General features: G+C 38.0%; 1 protein-coding gene across 1 annotated transcript in view; it reads left to right on the plus strand.

Moving 5' to 3' along the window:
* The window catches only part of kcnh3 (potassium voltage-gated channel, subfamily H (eag-related), member 3), a 518,086-nt gene that overhangs the window by 283,720 nt on the left and 216,425 nt on the right, over window positions 1-17,941 (plus strand). Inside the window, exon 4 of the mRNA XM_052023088.1 lies at window positions 10,976-11,106. Coding sequence (XP_051879048.1) covers window positions 10,976-11,106 — 131 coding nt within the window. The remainder of the gene's footprint in view (window positions 1-10,975; window positions 11,107-17,941) is intronic.

Below are 17,941 nucleotides of genomic sequence, written 5' to 3' on the forward strand. Positions count from 1 at the left end.
TTAAAGTTACATCAGACTACTTTGCCCTAAATGTGGGTTAAGTAACTAGTCAGTAATGATGTTTGAAGCACACTTATGATTTATTTCATGCTATGAGGAAAATTAAAATTCTTTATAGTTATTGTTTGAAACTGGAGATAAATGACTGCTGATAGTGATGATATAGAACTGAGAGAAATTAATAAAATGTTAACCCAAACGAGTTTAGTTCTATTTTCCAATATCAAGTTTTATATTTTATTCTCGCAGTGTCCTGACATCTTGCAGACATAGAATTATTGGTGGAGGGGGAGAAGATTGAAGGGATTTGTAGGTGATCCAGGTACAGTTGTAACAGCAATAAAGTCAAGCATGAGGATATGAGTTTAAAACCTGAAGCATAGTAGATCCTAGAACCAATGTAGGTCAGCAAAAAGAGGGGAGGTGGATAATACAATGCAACCAGATGAACAGGAACAGCAAATGAAAAAGGAGCCTGTGAGTATTAAAGTAATTAAGCCTCTGGGTGCAAAAACATGGGCTTCCTCCAAACTCTGAAATCTCACCACTGATATGAAGCCCACTCCTCCAACCCATCTGTTGTTTCAGATTGACCCAGATTTCCTGTCAGCTTCTAATTCTATCATCCTTTAACACTACACCCATTCTATTACTAACATGACCTAGTTCCTCTCCATTAGTTTACTCACCTCTTCCTCAGTTTACCTGCAACATTCAGAGCATGATTAGCAGAAAAGACTTTCAGAAGTGGTGTATCTTGAATTTCTACCTAACACAACAATCACTGGAAATCAAAATGGTACATTTTATGCAAACCAATGTTTAAGTTTCTGAGAAACCAATTGCATCTCCTGAAAAAGATGCTGACTATTTTTTAGCATGGTGCCTTGGGCACCATGCATTTATCTGCAAATTAATACATTAATTGATTAAAAAGGGAATAGAACTGTTATTGTTCAGCCCCTGGGATGTTCAGGCTATATTTACATCTGTATGTCTTCTTACTCCAAGTAGCAGCACAAGCTTGGAATGCCACAATGTGCTGATCGTGTTCAAGGTTTGTTGACTACATGAATGTTGACCAAACTAGGGATTGTTAGACAGCATGTTAATCCATGTGGTTCAATTCTTTCTGACAAGAGACTTTAATACCACAGCCCTTTTTCAACTCAGTTCTGGACCTTGCCAATACTCAAGCTTTAGTTTGTGCACATCATCTCTGGGCTGCATGCCATTTAACAGCAAATATAAAAGCTGCAAAATTAACATTATTCTAATGTATTTGGGTCCCAGTGATGGATGCATCAGATAGGCAAGAGGATAGCCAAGCTTTCACTATAAAATATAAATGGTGGTTGTGACTCTGCAACCCATTAATTAATATTCACAATTACATAAAATGGGTCTCCTAAGAAACCAGCCTTAAATGTGCTTTCAGATATGCTCTTGCATCAAGTGTTGTTGTTCTATCAGGTTCAAAACGTGACTCTTTATTTGTAATCATATTTATAGGCATAGTTGATAGCACTGGGTTTTGAGTGTCAATATGGATCAAAAGTTTTTGAGCATGATGTTCACTCAGTGCAATGATTAGAGTTTGAAGAATTTCTCCATATTCCTTGGTTAGTTCTCTGAGCAAATGTAATAGATTTTACACAATGAGCAATGATAACTGTGGAAAAATAAGCAGTGAAAATTACTTTGGAGGTCTGGTTTAACAGGGTATTTTCTAGATCTGGAACATGATCTGTGCAAAGTCTAGTAAGCATGTATGGTCATAGTGAGGGAAGGTTCAACTTCCACCCCTGATTTCAGTTGTGATAGAGGGTCTTTGACACGAAAGGTTTATTCTGTTTCCATTTCCACGGATGCTACCTGACCTATTGATTATTTCCAACATTACCTGCTTTTATTCTTAATTCCACTTCAACTCTTACGTCAGAAAGTGCTGTGGAATTTGCAGTTTCCATGATGCCAAATCTTCCAGTGAACTCAGCTATAGCTTTGTTTCTTCCAAGGAAATGGGAAAGGTTCCAAAATCAAGACCCCTTGTCAAGGAACAATGAGGATAGAATAATCCAATTAAGATTATGTCAGATTCGAAGAGCTCAATATTCAGAAAGCTTGGAGGAATTTGAAAAGTACAGATGTGACATTAAAAAATAGATTGCAAAGGCAAGACAAAACATGAAAAAATGAGCAAGTAAAATCAAAAGTGAACCTGTCCATGAAGCTGGAAGAAATGAGTAAGGTTCTAAACTAATGCTTTGTATCCCTCTTCACTAAAGAGGAAGAAAACACAGACATTGTAGTTGGGAAGGAAGATAGTAAAGATTATAAATAATAAAAATAGAGAGAGGGGAAATATGAAGTGGTTCGGTGTTTTTCAAAATAGAAAAATTACCAATTTCAAATTAATTGTTACCCAGGCTGTGAATGGAAGCAAATGAGGAAGTGGTGTGGCCTTAAACTATCATTTTCTCATCCTCTTCGGCTGATGATATAGGGCCAAAGGATTGGAAGATTAATAACGTACATGGTTGTTTGTAAAGGGAGAAAAAGATTGATCAAGTAGTTGCAAGCCAGTCAGTGTAACCTCAGTGGTGGCAAATTAGTTAAAGTAACTCTGAGGGATACTGTAACTCAGCATTCAGAAAAACACAAGTTAATCAAGAATTGTCAGCATGGATCTGTAAAGGGAAGGTCAAATTTTACTAACAATTGAAATTTTGAGAAAGCAATAAAGAGGATTGATGAAGATAGCTTTTGATGTAGTCAGCATGGATTTAGCAACACACTAAACAAGCTTATACAGGATATACTGATCAGAAAAGTAAAAGCCAAGGAAAGGTGGCTGGTTGGACTCAAAATTAGTGCAGTTGTGGGAAATAAAAAAGAATAATTTACAGGCATTTTAATGATCAAAATATTGTTGCTGTGGGGTTCCAGACTGTTTGGTGCTTAGTATCTTTTTCTGGTGAAGAAATATATTTTTCAAGAAGGTGAAATATGCCTTAGCTGCACAAATTTTGTTAAGTCTCCCATAGAAAATGCTGAGATATAAATTGGATAAAAGAAATGCCATTTGCTGAATGTTAACTTCTTGTTACTGTCAGTATTGTACTTGTTCAACTCAGTTGCAACAGGAATTTTGAATTCTCGTAACATTTTTTGATGTTTTACTCTGAATATATTTCTTGGGTTCGATGCTTCAGGCTCCATTATAGATAAGATTTCTGTCCCTGTTGCAATTTTCACGAGATAATGTCCAAGGTTCAGAATCACCAATTGTTTCCCTTCGTTGTGGCTCAGTTGATAGCGATCCTAACTGAGTCAGAAGGCTGCAGGCTTGGGTCCCACTCTGGAAGGAGACCTGAGCAGAAAACTCTTGGCTGACTCTCCAGTATAGGATTAAATGAATGCTACACTGGCAGAGCTGCTGTCATTCAGAACAGACTTCAAACCCATGCCCCATCTGCTCTCTTGGATGTTTTTTCAAAGAAGAGTAGGGGAGTCCTAGCCAAAAGTAATCGTGCAATCAACATCACTACAAACAAATCATCTCAAGCTTAAAACATTACTGATGGTGGGAGCTTGCTGTGTTCATCTTCATGGGATATTGCCAGCATCATAATAGTACTTCAACAATGACTTCATTAACTATAACATAGCTTCATGGGACATGAAAAAGGAAGGATGCTAAGTAAGTGAAGAACGTTTTCTAAGGCTATAACAGGATCTAGATCAACTGGGAAAGTGGGCCAAGGAATGGCAGATAGAATTTGAGTCAGGCAAAGTGATGCATTTTGGGAAGTTAAACTAGGGCAGGACATACAGGGTGAATGGCAGGGCCCAGGGGAGTGATGTAAAACAGGGAGATCCAGGGGTACAAATACATATTTCCCTGAAAGTGGAAATACAGGTAGACAAGGTGGTGAAGAAGGTGTTGAAGACTGAAGAATTGAGTACAAGAGTTGGGATGTCATCTTACAGCTGTACAAGATGTTGGTGAGACCATACCTGGAATATTGTATGCAGTTCTGATTGCTACACTCTGGGAAGGATGTGATTAAGCTACAGAGGGTACAGGAAAGATTCACAAGAAATTACCTTATAGAGGTATTTAAAATCATGGGGGGCATTGATAAGTGTCACAGTCTTTTTCCCAGGGTAGGAGAATCTAAAACTAGAGGGCAGAGGTTTAAGGTGAAAGGGGAAAGTTTGAAAGGGGACCTAGGAGGCAGGTTTTTCCACGTAGAGGGTGGTGGATACATGGAACAAGCTGCCAGAGGAAGTGGTAGGGGTGGGTATAATTACAACTACATTTCGACAGGGTACATGGACAGGAAAGGTTTAGGTCAAATGCAGGCAAATGGAACGAGCTCAGGAAGACAACTTGGTCAGCACGGTGAGTTGGGCTGAAGAACCTGTTTCCATGCTGTATAATTCTATGGCTCTATTTTACTTAGTTATATCTGAAGCTCACAAGTTGACAGACCTGTGTAATATGATAAAACAGAGATGAGAACAGTACCAATGACAGTTACTGTAGTAATATGATTAACTATTTCTACAGTGGCTTCAAATTAACAACTTACCTGTGATATCAACAGGCATATTCACAATACTTGGCAAAATAGAAAAAAAACCTGAGAAGACGTATCGTTAAAAGGTTAATTGCCCGAGGATAATTTTAAGATGTGTCTGTGAAGATCAACATTTCATGAAATTTAAAACAGAACATTAACACTCAGGAAGAGTATATCTCAGGCTACATTAATTTATTCCAGTATTAAGACAACAAAAAAGACATACACTTATGAAATAGGAGCAGGAATGGGCCACGTGACCCCTCAAACGTGATCCGCCATTTAATATCATTGCTGATCTGGTTGTAACCTCATTTCCATCTACTCATGGTAACGTTTTGCCTCCTTACATATTAAATATCTGTCTGCCTCTGCTTTAAAAATATTCAAAGACTTTGCTCCACTGGCTTTCAGGAAGAGTTATAAAATGTCACAGTTCTCTGAGAGAAAGAAGTTTGCTCCAGTGATATTGTTAAACAGCAATCCCTAGTTCTGAATTCTCACACAAGAGGAAGCATCCTCTCTGCATTCACCCTGTCAAGACCCTTCAGGATCTTGTATGTATCAATCAAGTCACCTCTCGCTCTCCTGAATTCCAGTGGATACAAGTCTAGTCTTTCCAAAGTTTTCTGAAAGGCAAGCTTGCCTATTCCAGATATTTGTCTCGTAAACCTTCTCTGAAATGTTTCCAATGCATTAACATCCTTCCTTAAATGGGGAGACTATTATTGTATACAGTATGTCAGTTGAGATCCCACCAATAACTCAAGCATAACCTTGACATGTTTGTTTTCAGTTTGCCTAGTAGTAAGTAATAATGTTTAATGGACTTTCCTAATGCCTTCCTGTATCTGCATTTTTGCTTTTGTAAATCATGCACTAGGACATCCAGATCCTTCTGTAGTCTTTCACCATTTAAATAATGTTTGTCTTATTTACATTTTCTGCCAAAATAGACAATTTTACATTTTCTCACATTATACTCCATTTTCTAAAGCTTTGCTCTCTGACTTATAGATATCCATTTGTAGCCATCTTACATCCCATTTGTTACTTAATTTTATATTTTATTTATATTTATTTTGTATTTTAAATATCATTTATATTTTTATTTATATTAACATTATACTTTAAATATCATGCACTCAAATTACTTTCAAATGCAATAGCACTTTTTCTCTGGAGAAAAGTAACTAAGTTATAATACAATTCTTTCAGTGTGAATCCATTACCCGTATTTAATATTATAGGATTACTTCTATGCTCCCATTTAAAATTCCCTCAGGAGGGTTATTCTTAAACCAATCTTGCTAATTACCACCTAATCAGTCTGTTCTCAATCATAAGCAAAGTGATGGATGCTATCGCTAATAGTGTGATCATTCGGCACGTACTCACCAATAACCTAATCGCTGATGCCGAGTTGAGATCAATCAGCTCCAGACAAACATGGACCAAAGAGCTGAATTGCAGGGGTGAGGTAAGAGTGACTGTCCTTGAAACCAAGGCAGCATTTGACCAAAAGTAGAATTTGATAAAAATGATGTTAATGGGCATCAAGGGAAAAAGACTTCAGAAAGGAAGGAATACGAACAGAAAGTGCTGGAAACACTCAGCAAGTCAGGCAGCTTCTGTTGAAAGAGAAACAGAGTTATTGTTTCGGGCTGAAGATGTTTTGTTAAAACTGGGAAGGAGAGAAAATAAGTTAGTATTAAGTTGCAGGGAAGATGGGGCAGAGATGGGTAGGACAAAGGGGAATATCTCTAATAAGGTGAGGCCAGGGTTGCTCTGGGGATAAGCTGTAAGTGAGGTCATCTGGAATATAGGTTAATGGGGTAGTGGGGAACAGAGAGCATGGTCCCTTGTTCATAAAAACTGAGGGCATTAGGGTGAGCAATAAATGCTGGCCTTGCTGGTATCACCCAAGTCCTGAAAATGAATTTAATAAACACTTCTCCATGTGTAATCCATTTTATTTAATTAGTGTATCCTTTTAATAATGTGTTCAATAGATATTTCTTTTGGCATCAGTAATTCAGAGCTGGGATAGCATGCTTGGGAAAGCATAATTTAAGAAACCAATTTAACCTAACTAAAGCAATATATAGCAGTGTTTCAGGGAGAAGTCCCCCAACAGAACTGGGTCTTAACCTAAAAGAGTAATCTATATATTGTCTCTTCTGATACTACCAGACCTGCTGTGTACTTCCAGCATCTTGTACATTCTCTCAGAATAAATGTCCATTTCATGTTTTAATCACTCTCATTCTGCCAGAGGTGCCAACGTTAATAGCTGCGAAGGTGCATAGAGGATTTCAATTCTGTTTTTCAGAATAGGGTATATTTCAATTCCATTTTTCCACCCACTAGTCACAATGGTCACAATATTTCTCCTCCATTGGGTCCAGTAGAGGTTGCATTAGATTAAACTGGGATTCAATATCTCTCTGCAAGTTACCAATTACTGAACTCATGTGAAAGTTGCTGCTCTCCCAATTGGTTTCCTAATTCATTATTATGAGTTAATTCAGTAAACAACCACAGTAATAGATGAGACCCATTTGAAGAAGGAGCAGCTGATATTTGCTTAAACTATTCAATTATTTAAAATGTTCAGATGTGATAATTGGAATTTTAATATTTATTCACTCATCTGCTGTGAAGGAAAATGTACTAATTTTTTAGATGCAAAAGTACATGAAAGGATTACTAATGATCAAACCATTGTATTCCAGATTAATTGCAACATTTTGATGAATCATATAGTGGAAATGTCTGAGTTAGCTCCAATCCAGAGTAACACAATTCTTAGTGGGTTCCATCCAGAGCTCTGCTGCATTGTGACTGGTAGTTTGAAAAGAGGGGCTTTTCAGATCTAAGAAACAAAAACAAAGACTGCAGATGCTGGAAATCTGAAACACAAACTGAGAATGCTAGAAACACTTATCAGGCCAGAGAGCATCTGTGGAAAGAGAAAGAAAATTAACTTTCAGACTGACGAGCATGAAACATTAACTCCATTCCTATTTACACAGATGCTGCCTGATCTGCTGAGTGTTTCCAGTATTTTCTGGTTTTTGTTTTGGCTTTTCAGGCCTACTCAGCAAATATTTTAATCTCAGTCAAAGTAATCATGCTTTCTTCATGGATGACTATTATTGATCAAACCTTAAATGACAGCAGTATATTCAGACTTCTGTGGCTTCTTGTAGACATAGGCCTTGGTCATCTGTGGGGGTATTTTGTTGTAACATTCTGTATATATATGATGCAAAACGTATCGGGTCCAGCTAATGAGATGTAAGAAACTCTGTGTCTGAAGATTATACCTTACAATATGCCCAACTAATGAGATGTAAGAAACTCTGTGGCTGAAGATTATGCCTTACAATATCGTGGTGAGATCTGTTAATGTGATTTAGCAGGTGTTGATTGTAGAAGGAATGTTGCTCAGTTAAACTAGTGCCATATCATGAGGTTTTTTTATATCTACCTGAGCTGGCAGACAATATGTCAAATAACTTTGCACTCTCTCAGTATTGAAATTAATTATGAACTAAGATTATGTTAATTTGGCAGTGGGATAATGACAGTTACCTGCAATATCAACTGAGCATTCATTGCATTTGTTTGTGGGACTTTGCTTTCTGCCAATTGGCTGATTATGTCCATATCAACTGTAAGTGCACTTAAAGGTGTTTTGATATGTATTGAAAATGTGATTACTAAGGTGCCATGTTAATATTTACCTGGACCACCCAACAAACACCAGACCAAAAGGTGTTCATAGTTAATTGAGACAGATTGTTCAACACTACGTGACAAATAACTGTTATTCAGAGGGACCAAAGATGAAATTGAACTCAAGAATGTATTTATTGTATTATTCAATTGGCATCTATCATTATTAAAATAACTAAAGTTTAAGTATAAATTATTACAGCAAAGGTAAATAAATAATATTAAATAATAGATTATATCATATATCGCTGTAATTTAAAATTTAAAAACATCACACTATCTAGACCATAGCTGCGCTTTGTTTAATAATATAATTGCAAAATTTTCATTTTGAGGCTCACAAAATGGATCAAAAAGTTGAGATCATAGTTTGTATTCATTCTATATCTGTTCTGTTTCCAGTTTTAGGGCTGTTTCTTTGCCAATCCCAACGTAAGGCACAAAACCTATCTTGTAACATGCTGCTTCTTTTGAGGCGCTTTGATTTCATTTTTAGGGCAAATGTAATTAGTTACTGTCTTGTGAATGTTCCCTTTATACTGTCATTGGCTCTTCCTAACTTTAGAGACACAGGGGACTGCAGATGCTGGAATCTAGAGCAAAAAGCAAACTGTTAGAGGAACTCAGTGGGTCAGACCTACTCCAAGTGAAGGGTCTCAACCCGAAACGATGCCTCCACAGATGCTGCCTGACCCGCTGAGTTCCTCCAGCAGTTTGGTTCTTTCTTCCTAAGTTCTACTGAAGTTTCTTTGTTTTATGCAATTGTTGTTCTACTAAACATCTTGGGGTATCCTACGCTATTTCTGTATTATCCATTAACAATGAAATTCTGCTAAATACAGTCAGGTAATAGATGATACTAATTATTCATCCAGACATCAATTTCTTAAAAACACATGCAAACAAATAAAATAAACTGTATCCTTTGAATGTTATTTAAATTCATTTTTTTAACAAAAATTGGTTCAACTTCAACAAACTAAGCATGGTTTAGTTGGGGAAATAAACTAAAAGATGTTAGTAAGATTTTATAGTCCTGAGGGACATGGTCCCAATTCAGAAGTTAACATGGGACAAAGTTATTTCAGAAAGAGGTGGCTTAAATACTCATCAGTTTTTTGTACTTACGGAAATCTCTGAAGTTTGACCATGAGATGATTGGAAATTCTCAAGAAAGTGGTCACATTGGGTTTAAGTCAGATCAGTTTGAGCTGAATGTAATCTCGTAGTAAATAAGAACTGAAGGAATTTCTCACTGCTTGTGGCTGGATATATATTCTCCCAAATAATGTGTAATACAGATAGTTCTGAATACTTGCCGTATGCCAGTGAGATAGGACTAGTACAGAAGTTGTGAAAGTAATCAAAGGTAATTTGGCCCGCATTTTGCGGTTGTAACAACAATGAAAGTGTCAGCAGTCATGCTGTTTGCATCACAACTCACAGCATCGTCTAGAGTGTGCACAGAACATAGAAATTCTGAAATTCGGTTCTCAGTGATTCCCTGTTCCTCCACAACCATGTGAATTTGCAGCCATCTCCAGCATTTCCAGAATCAATGATCTGTTGAGAACTTATAATGTTTACAAACTATTCTTGCTGTAACATACAATGAAGTTGCAAGAGCTCCAAGTGATTTTTTTGTTTGGTGGTACACTTAGCCATAATTACCTTAATACTCCTCCTGGGAATGGCGAACCATCTGCACTCACCACTGCCCTTCCTGCTAGATCCAGACCTGCCTGTATGTCAGATGGATGCCTGGCAAAACCATCTCCAACCTCAAGGGTGTGACCTACACAGCACAGGAAGATCTAATCATATATAGCAAGTTCTACCCACAGAAGTATCTTGACATTACTCCTCCAAGCTAAACAAGCTATCAAAAATGTCAAAATGACAGTGTGAAAGTCTTTGCCATTCACAAATATAAAAAAAAATTGAAAATTAATTATTATTAATTTTAAAGGCATTTAAACAAATTAAAACTCCAAGATGGTACAAAATACTGAAAAACAATTAAATATGTTTAAGTTGACAATTATTTCTAACATTATCCTTAATACACCTCTTTCCCTTCGAGCTATTCCATTTCATTGAAATAGCTGGTATCACTGAACTTGCACCAGGTCTAACATCATACAACTTAATCATGTGGATCTCTCAGTGTTAACTACTGGGAAACTGCAGGAAATTGTTTTTTCTGGCAGTGGCCTCCACAAAGAGTTCAGCGTCAGTGCATTAGCTGGAATGACAGCTTTCAGGAAGCTTGGGTCTTCCTTGGGTGACTATTGACATTCCTCAGGAAAACATGGAACAAGAAACTTTAAAATATTGTTTCTAAGCATTCATTTAATATTTCAGCTTTTATTTTGAATTTATGTTTCCAGACTTTATTTTGTACTCCATAAAATATTTAAAATATTGGCTGAAAGTTGTGGGTTTTACTTCCTCGTTTACTCAAAACTCAACTGAGTAACAGCTCTCAGCAAAGTAGAATTGTATGTAGATTCAACTCAGAACCCTGAGCCCCTAGGTGAATGCTAACACTCTGATACAAATTAATTGGTGCTGCAGAATGGCATTTCTGTATATCACCATATTACTATAATTTTCCACTAATCTCAATTTCTTGTTACCTGCAGATGACTTGGAAATCTCCAAAAACACAAGGCCACCAGGGTTCAACGCTAACAGAAGAAGGAGCCGAGCTGTGTTGTACCATCTGTCAGGACACTTGCAGAAACAAGACAAGAGCAAGCTGAAGCTAAATAATGTATGCACAAATACACAAGGATAACGTGATATCTCATACATGCCCTTTTCTATTGGTTATTTTTATTTTCATCATTGGTGATCAGCACATGATATAGGGAAATGACTTCAATTCATGCCCCATTCTGGAGTAAAGGGAAATAACTTCAATTCATGCCCCATTCTGGAGTAAAACAAAAATAACAAATGGCCAAAATGCCTGTCTATTATTATTTATTTTCTTTCAGCCACTTGCTACTGCTGATTAAACTTGGCATACAATTTTTCTTTTGTGCTGAAGGTGGGGGATTTCAACACTGGAACATTTACTACATTGTTACCCTGTGCCAGCATCAAGCAACGGCAAGTAAGAAACAATATGGTCGGATGTGGTGTCAAACCTCCTTTGTTCTGCCCTTTTAGCATTGTCTAATCCCAACTTCAAAAGAATGCCTCGTGCTGTGCTGATGTAATCTCTCTGCATGCTCCACACCAACCATCCTTGCATCCTTCCTGATTTGCATTGGCAGTTTAGTATTGCTTTACAATAACTAAACTCAGTTGTGTTCATACAGTGTATTTATTGTGGAATAATATGCCAGAGCACTTCAGAATGCAACCAAAACCTATATTTGGACACCGAGCATTAGGTGGAGGTAAAAGGAGGAGAGGGTGGCCATAAGATTGGTCAAGTAATTGGATTCTAACGGCTGGAGGGAGAAGAAGAAGTAGAGCATTCTCTGACTAACCTAGTTAATTTCTTGCAGCTTTTGGAATGAAGTATGCCATCATCAGGGGTAACGTTGTCCATTTGACCAGATTGGCTTTGTTTCTATCCCAGGCAACAGCGTGTGGCAATCCACAGTGAACCAGAAAAAAAAGAATATCTTTGTTTTAATATACTACTACATGCTTGTGAGAGATAGAATGTACTTCACCAATTGTTTAATGCGCAATATGGGCAAAAGTTAGTTCAAAGTAAGAAGCAAAAAGAGTGAGATTAAAATTTCTTTTTAAGATGAAGTTGTGACTTCAGAGTATATTGTAGTCCAGTCATGTTTATTAATAATAATAATGGTATCCTTACTTTGGACTGGCTTCATTAATGTATTTTTCAGTGATGGTGTGTGAGCCAAATAGGGGTCACCCTGTCAGCAATCAATGGGTTAATATTCACTTAAATAAAAAAACAGAGAGGGGTTAGTGCAATAAATTGTTGCAGAATTTGCCAACATATCTAGCTCTGTTCCCAGTCAAACATTGTAAAGAGATAAGCTGCTTGGCATGAGATTTCTGGCCTCCAGTGTTTATATTTAGCAGGAGAGAGGAAGCAGTAGTGTCTATCTGCACCTGTTCTCATTCATGGGGAACAGCTGAATATCTGGAGCTGATTGCATGGTGTTAGTAACAAAACTGCAATTAATAAAAACCATGCAATCTGGGAATGCCACACACAGCTCAAATTTCATCCCAATTTCAGTGACACTGCAGAAGATCCCTGTTATGACTCACTCATGTTTTAAGGGTTTATTTTGAATTCTAACATTGTGAGTTCGTAATGGAGATAGATCTTGTGATAATTGATTATAACATATTTTGGCACCTATTCCTCCCTGTGGTTTGATTTTGCACTGAATGTTGATGCACTATAGGGAGTAGTGAGAACGGCTGAAGGGAAAAAATGGATTCATAAAGATTCATGTGTAAATCATAAGGTGTAAGCACTGCATATTTTACTTCTACAGCAACAAAACAAGTAGCGGGTGTTTTGATTCATAAAAATCATAAAAACCTGTGTGCCATCCTTGTAGGCAACGGGCATTGCCTTTGTGGCCATTGTTAATGCACAAGCCCATTCAGTAAATATCAGCAAGCTCACTTAATATAAGAAAACACAGTCAAACTAGATCATGTCCTTATTCAGAATCCAGCAGCATTTATTATGTGGTGAACCAGAAGTGGGAGCCTCAACTTTTTTTTCCCCTTTCCTGACCAGATATCGCATCTGGATCATGTGCTGACCAGTGGAGGTTTTGCAGGTGTTTCTTACCTCTGCACTCATCAACTCCTGCAGATCTTTTTATGGGTAAAATTATATGCTGGTGATCTTAGAAGTGCAAGATCCCAATATTTGTTCTTGAGTCATCAGGTTTGCTCCGATACAGTATCCCATTTTTCTTGACCAGAATAATCCACAGTTTGAAACCCTGGAATGCAATACAACCCCTTTGTAACAGGAATATTTGTAACCTTCAGAATAGCAGGAGGAGTAGGCCTGATTAAAAACGAAAACTACAACAAGGGTTTTTTTTGCTCAAATAATTTAACTAAAATTGCCGACTTTTGTTAATAAATTAGAATAGAAAGGTACTGCATTATAAGTATGGTGTGATGTTATAATGCTGCCTACAGTGCTATAGAAACACTATTGGAATGCTGTAAAATAATATGTTGTGTGTATATATCATACTTTTCTACAAAACACTTTGGACATTTCAGATTTCTGTTATTCCTCAGTAGTTCACTTTAAGGCAGAATAAACTGCATTCATTATGATTTCTTGTAGTTTAAACCATTTCAGATTATCTTTTGTGGTGCCATGAGATATGCTAACAAACAACAAGCTATAAGAATCGGTCATTCTTGTGTCAATATGCACCATGTTTAACTTTGAATATTATATATCAAAAAGAATGATAGAGACGTGGGAACAGGACAAGGGATTCCATCCCTATTACCCTGATCCATTGCTCAATTAGATCATAATTGATATGTATCTCAATTCATTATTACATGAAAATTAACAATTTGAAAAATGACTTATTTTGAATGATGGAAAGAAAGCAAGATGTTTGAAATGTCCTCACATTGCCACACCTTATGTATAATATTTTGTGTTTAACTGTAAAATGCATGTTTTCTTTTCATTTCTCTTTAATAATGCATGCTTTCAAAATAAGGGAAAAAAGAACTCAAAATCTGGCAAGAGGTCCAGACAAGAACAATCCCACACTTCCCAATTTGTGAGTAAATATATTGGTGGCTGTTATGATGCAAAGATGTAAATCAGCATCATAACCCTGTGAGAAAACATAAATAGTTCATGTGTTTTTGTGGAGAAAAAGTCGATTGCTTTTTCACTTGAATCATCTGCTAACTTTCCTGTTTTCCCGATTAAATCTGTTCAATGAAAGGTTTACAAGAGGGATTAAGGACAAGCATTGTCTTTAAATTGCAATAAATGTAAACAAATTTTACAGAAATGGGAAAGGATTACTAAGTGTGGAAGCCCAGCTGTTACTGCTAGCCTATTTCAGAGTACTTGAAATCTCAATGACCTTCATAACCAGTAGCTATGTGATTATCGGTTTTACTTTTTACTTATGTTTTGCTGCTTGTTTCATCCTTGTTTCTGCCATGCAAGGTAGAATGAATACTGTATATTCAGCATATGAGTTGGATGCAGAACTGCAGCAATTATAAAGAACAGTATATTGCTCAAATAGACAAAATAGTTAAATTTATGGTGTACAATTCAAGGATATGGGCTGGAGTAAAAGACAGAGGTCTGACGACATTCAATAGCTTTGATCAACAGTGTTACAGGGTACAGTCTGGAAGAACCTAGATGAGGGTCAAGTGTTATAGTGTAGGACAGCCTTAAATCCTATATTGAAGTAGCGAGGAAGGACCAGCTGACACCGAGCTTCAGTCAGAAGCCATGAGAAAGATTTCAAGTTGTGGGAGGGAAGACTGAACAAACTGAACAAGGACACATAAAATCTAATAGGCTAGGAGACAATTTTATAAGTCCTGTGGCAGGGATGGAAGGTGCAATAATTTCCTGAACTCAGTATTGGAAGATTAAGAGTGGCATACCCACGTTTCCCCAAAATGCATGTCACATGCAAAGCTATATTCTTGAGTCAGAAATTCCTGTGCCTCTATCAAATTACGACAAAGGCATCCAATATCATAGCATCATCAAAATTCCTGTTAACTTCTGCACAATGCAAAGGTCTGAAATGTGTGCCGTACTATGATCATAGCATATTTGTGTGTTCTATTTAGATTCTCAGAATTTTTTTTTATTATTGCTTTTCAGAAGTATAGTACTTGCAAGGCTGCAAATAATATCCATTGCTAACTGCCCTTGACCTGCTGTAGTTATGTCAGTGATGCTCCCATAGTGGTATAGAGTGGGAAATCACAGGATTTTGACCTTGTGATAGCAAAGAAATGGCAATATAGATCCCAGTTAGGACAGTGTCTTCCTGAAATGGAGCTTACTAATAATGGTGTACTCTTCCTCTCCACAACCTCCTCTCTCAATCAACTTACCCTTCCCCTCCTCTCCTCCTCACCATTACATCCCCATCCCCATTCCCTGACTCTCTCCTTCCGATCCTCATCACCATCCCCTGCCCTGCCCCATCCTTTCCAGTCCCCAGCCCCATCCATCCCTATTCTCCCCTTATTATTAACATCTCCTCTTCACTCCCATATTATCCAATACCTGCCATATACCCTTCCTTCCCATCCTCTCCCCAACTCTGATCCACTCAGTTGCTCTCTGCATCCTCTCTAACCACAGCCTCATCCTCTCCCTTTCTCTCACCATCCCTATTCCCAAACTCCATCCCATCTTTTCCCCTCTCTACATCACTCCTCACCCATCCCTCCACTCTTCAAGGGTATCCTATGGGGTCCCCTCCTTTCCTAATCCCTGTCTTTCCCAGTTACCTCCTCCTGACCTTTCTCATCCCTGCTCTCTCCTCTTCTTCCCCATTCCCTCTCCTCCCCTCCCCATATCACACTGTTCTAACCATCTCACACTGTCCTACCCCTTCCCTTTCCTCAATCATCTCCTCCCCAATCCTTCCCCTCTTCCTCTCTAGTTTCAGTCCGCCTTGTCCCCCATCCCTTTCCTACCTCCTGTTCCCCCATCCCCATCATCTTCCCTTCCCTCCCCCACCATCTTCCCTTGCTTTCTTCTTATCTTTCCCTTCCCCCCCACCTCTCTCTCTCTCTCTCCCCCCCACCTCCTCACCTCCCACGTCCTTCATTGTCCTTCCTCCTCTCTCCCAATCTCACTCCCTCACCTTCCCCATCACACTCCTCCCCACTCCACCCCCCCCACCCCCATCCGTCTCCTCTGCGAACCCCCACCCTTCCTTGCCTGTTCCTCACCTCAGCATATGGACCAGATCAAAGGGCCCAATCATCGGCTGCTGGCCATCCTGACCCCCGTGCCTTGAGCCTTAATCCCACCGCCCATTCTGTTTAACTGCACTAGAAACATGGGGAACATTGAGATTTCTGGGCCTTTATGATTTAGTGCAAGTATCAAACTAAAGATATATTGCTCTTTAATGCCTATCTGTAAGTCAAATAGAAGACAACACCCTTAATGTTTAATATAATTTGCTGTGTTCTCTTAACTGATCTGATTTTTGAAAAATATCGAGTTACCATTGAAGTAATGACATAACATATCACTGATCAGTATAACTAAATGCTTATGTCAATTATGCCTCTCGCTGTACTAACCAGTTTAATGTATATTACATGCATGGCAGTTGCAGTTATTGTGTACTGGTAATATTCACTTTCCCCTCCACTTTCCAGTTGGTACTATCTTTAGCTCAGTACTAACTTGTTTCAAACAGACCAAGAATATACCACCAATTTCAAAATCAATGCTACATTTTGGAAAGAAAATGTTTATATACTGTGAGGTGGAGGGAGAATCAAGAATTCTCTGAAGAGTTCATATTACAGCTTTTGCTCTTGATAAGTAATGGTTTTGACAAATGAAAAGTAAAGATATAAAAAAATCAAAATGTATTTGTCATGGGAACACCATCACCCCAAGGAGTTCATTTTTCTGAAAGCCTTCTCGGTGTCTGTCTCCCTTAGCTCTACAGTTAGACAAAAATCAATGGAGTTTCTAACAAAACGGGTAGGAGGTGGATCTGGGAAGTTCTGCTGCAGTATTCTGGACTAGTAACAAGTGCATTTATGCGGACGCTGGACAAGCACGTGAAGAAAAAGGGATTAGAAGCTTATGTGAAGTTAGCCACTGAAAGACAGGAGGAGCCTTATGTGGTACAGGGGCTGCTGGGCAAATTGCCTGCTGCTGGTGTGCCATTTATCACATATAACTTTTGTGTGATTTGCCAAACTACCCTATCAAGAAGGTTTAACTCCAGTTATCCACATCCCTGTTTATACCCCTTAGGATTCTATCCTAACCATATTCCCTCATCTATCATATCAAGATTGAGTAACAGGAGATGCACATGTGAAGATGCTTCTCACATCTGGAGATCTGGAATGGAGCTGGGGTTTGCCTAATCCTTAGCAGTTATTTCAAATATATTGGAGACATGCACCTACTCTGGAGGGACTGATGCATTAATGGACTGTACTCTCAACGGGGATTTTGGCATGTTGCTTCTTTATTAAATAGTGCAGTTGCATTAAATCAACAGAGCAAAATAATGAGCAGGCAATAGTATCTCTCAACACTTCTGGTGGACTGAGGTTGTTTTGAAGGATAGTAAATACCCAATCTTTTTGGCCACTTGAACCAAATCTTTAAGGAAAATAAATTTCATCCTTAACCTACAACAAGCTTAATTTATGCTACACTCTGCCTGTTACTCCCAGTTAGTGCAATATTAGTCACCACTTTCAAAGCAGAAATCAATTTGGATCAATCAGCATCTAACACATACTGTTTAACACTAGGCGATGAGGAATAGATAAGATATTTATTTATTAGTCACATGTACATCGAAACACACAGTGAAATGCATCTTTTTGCGTTACTGAGAATGTGCTGGGGGCAGCCC

Source organism: Pristis pectinata, chromosome 1 (genome assembly GCF_009764475.1).
Source record: "Pristis pectinata isolate sPriPec2 chromosome 1, sPriPec2.1.pri, whole genome shotgun sequence".
NCBI lineage: Eukaryota > Metazoa > Chordata > Chondrichthyes > Rhinopristiformes > Pristidae > Pristis > Pristis pectinata.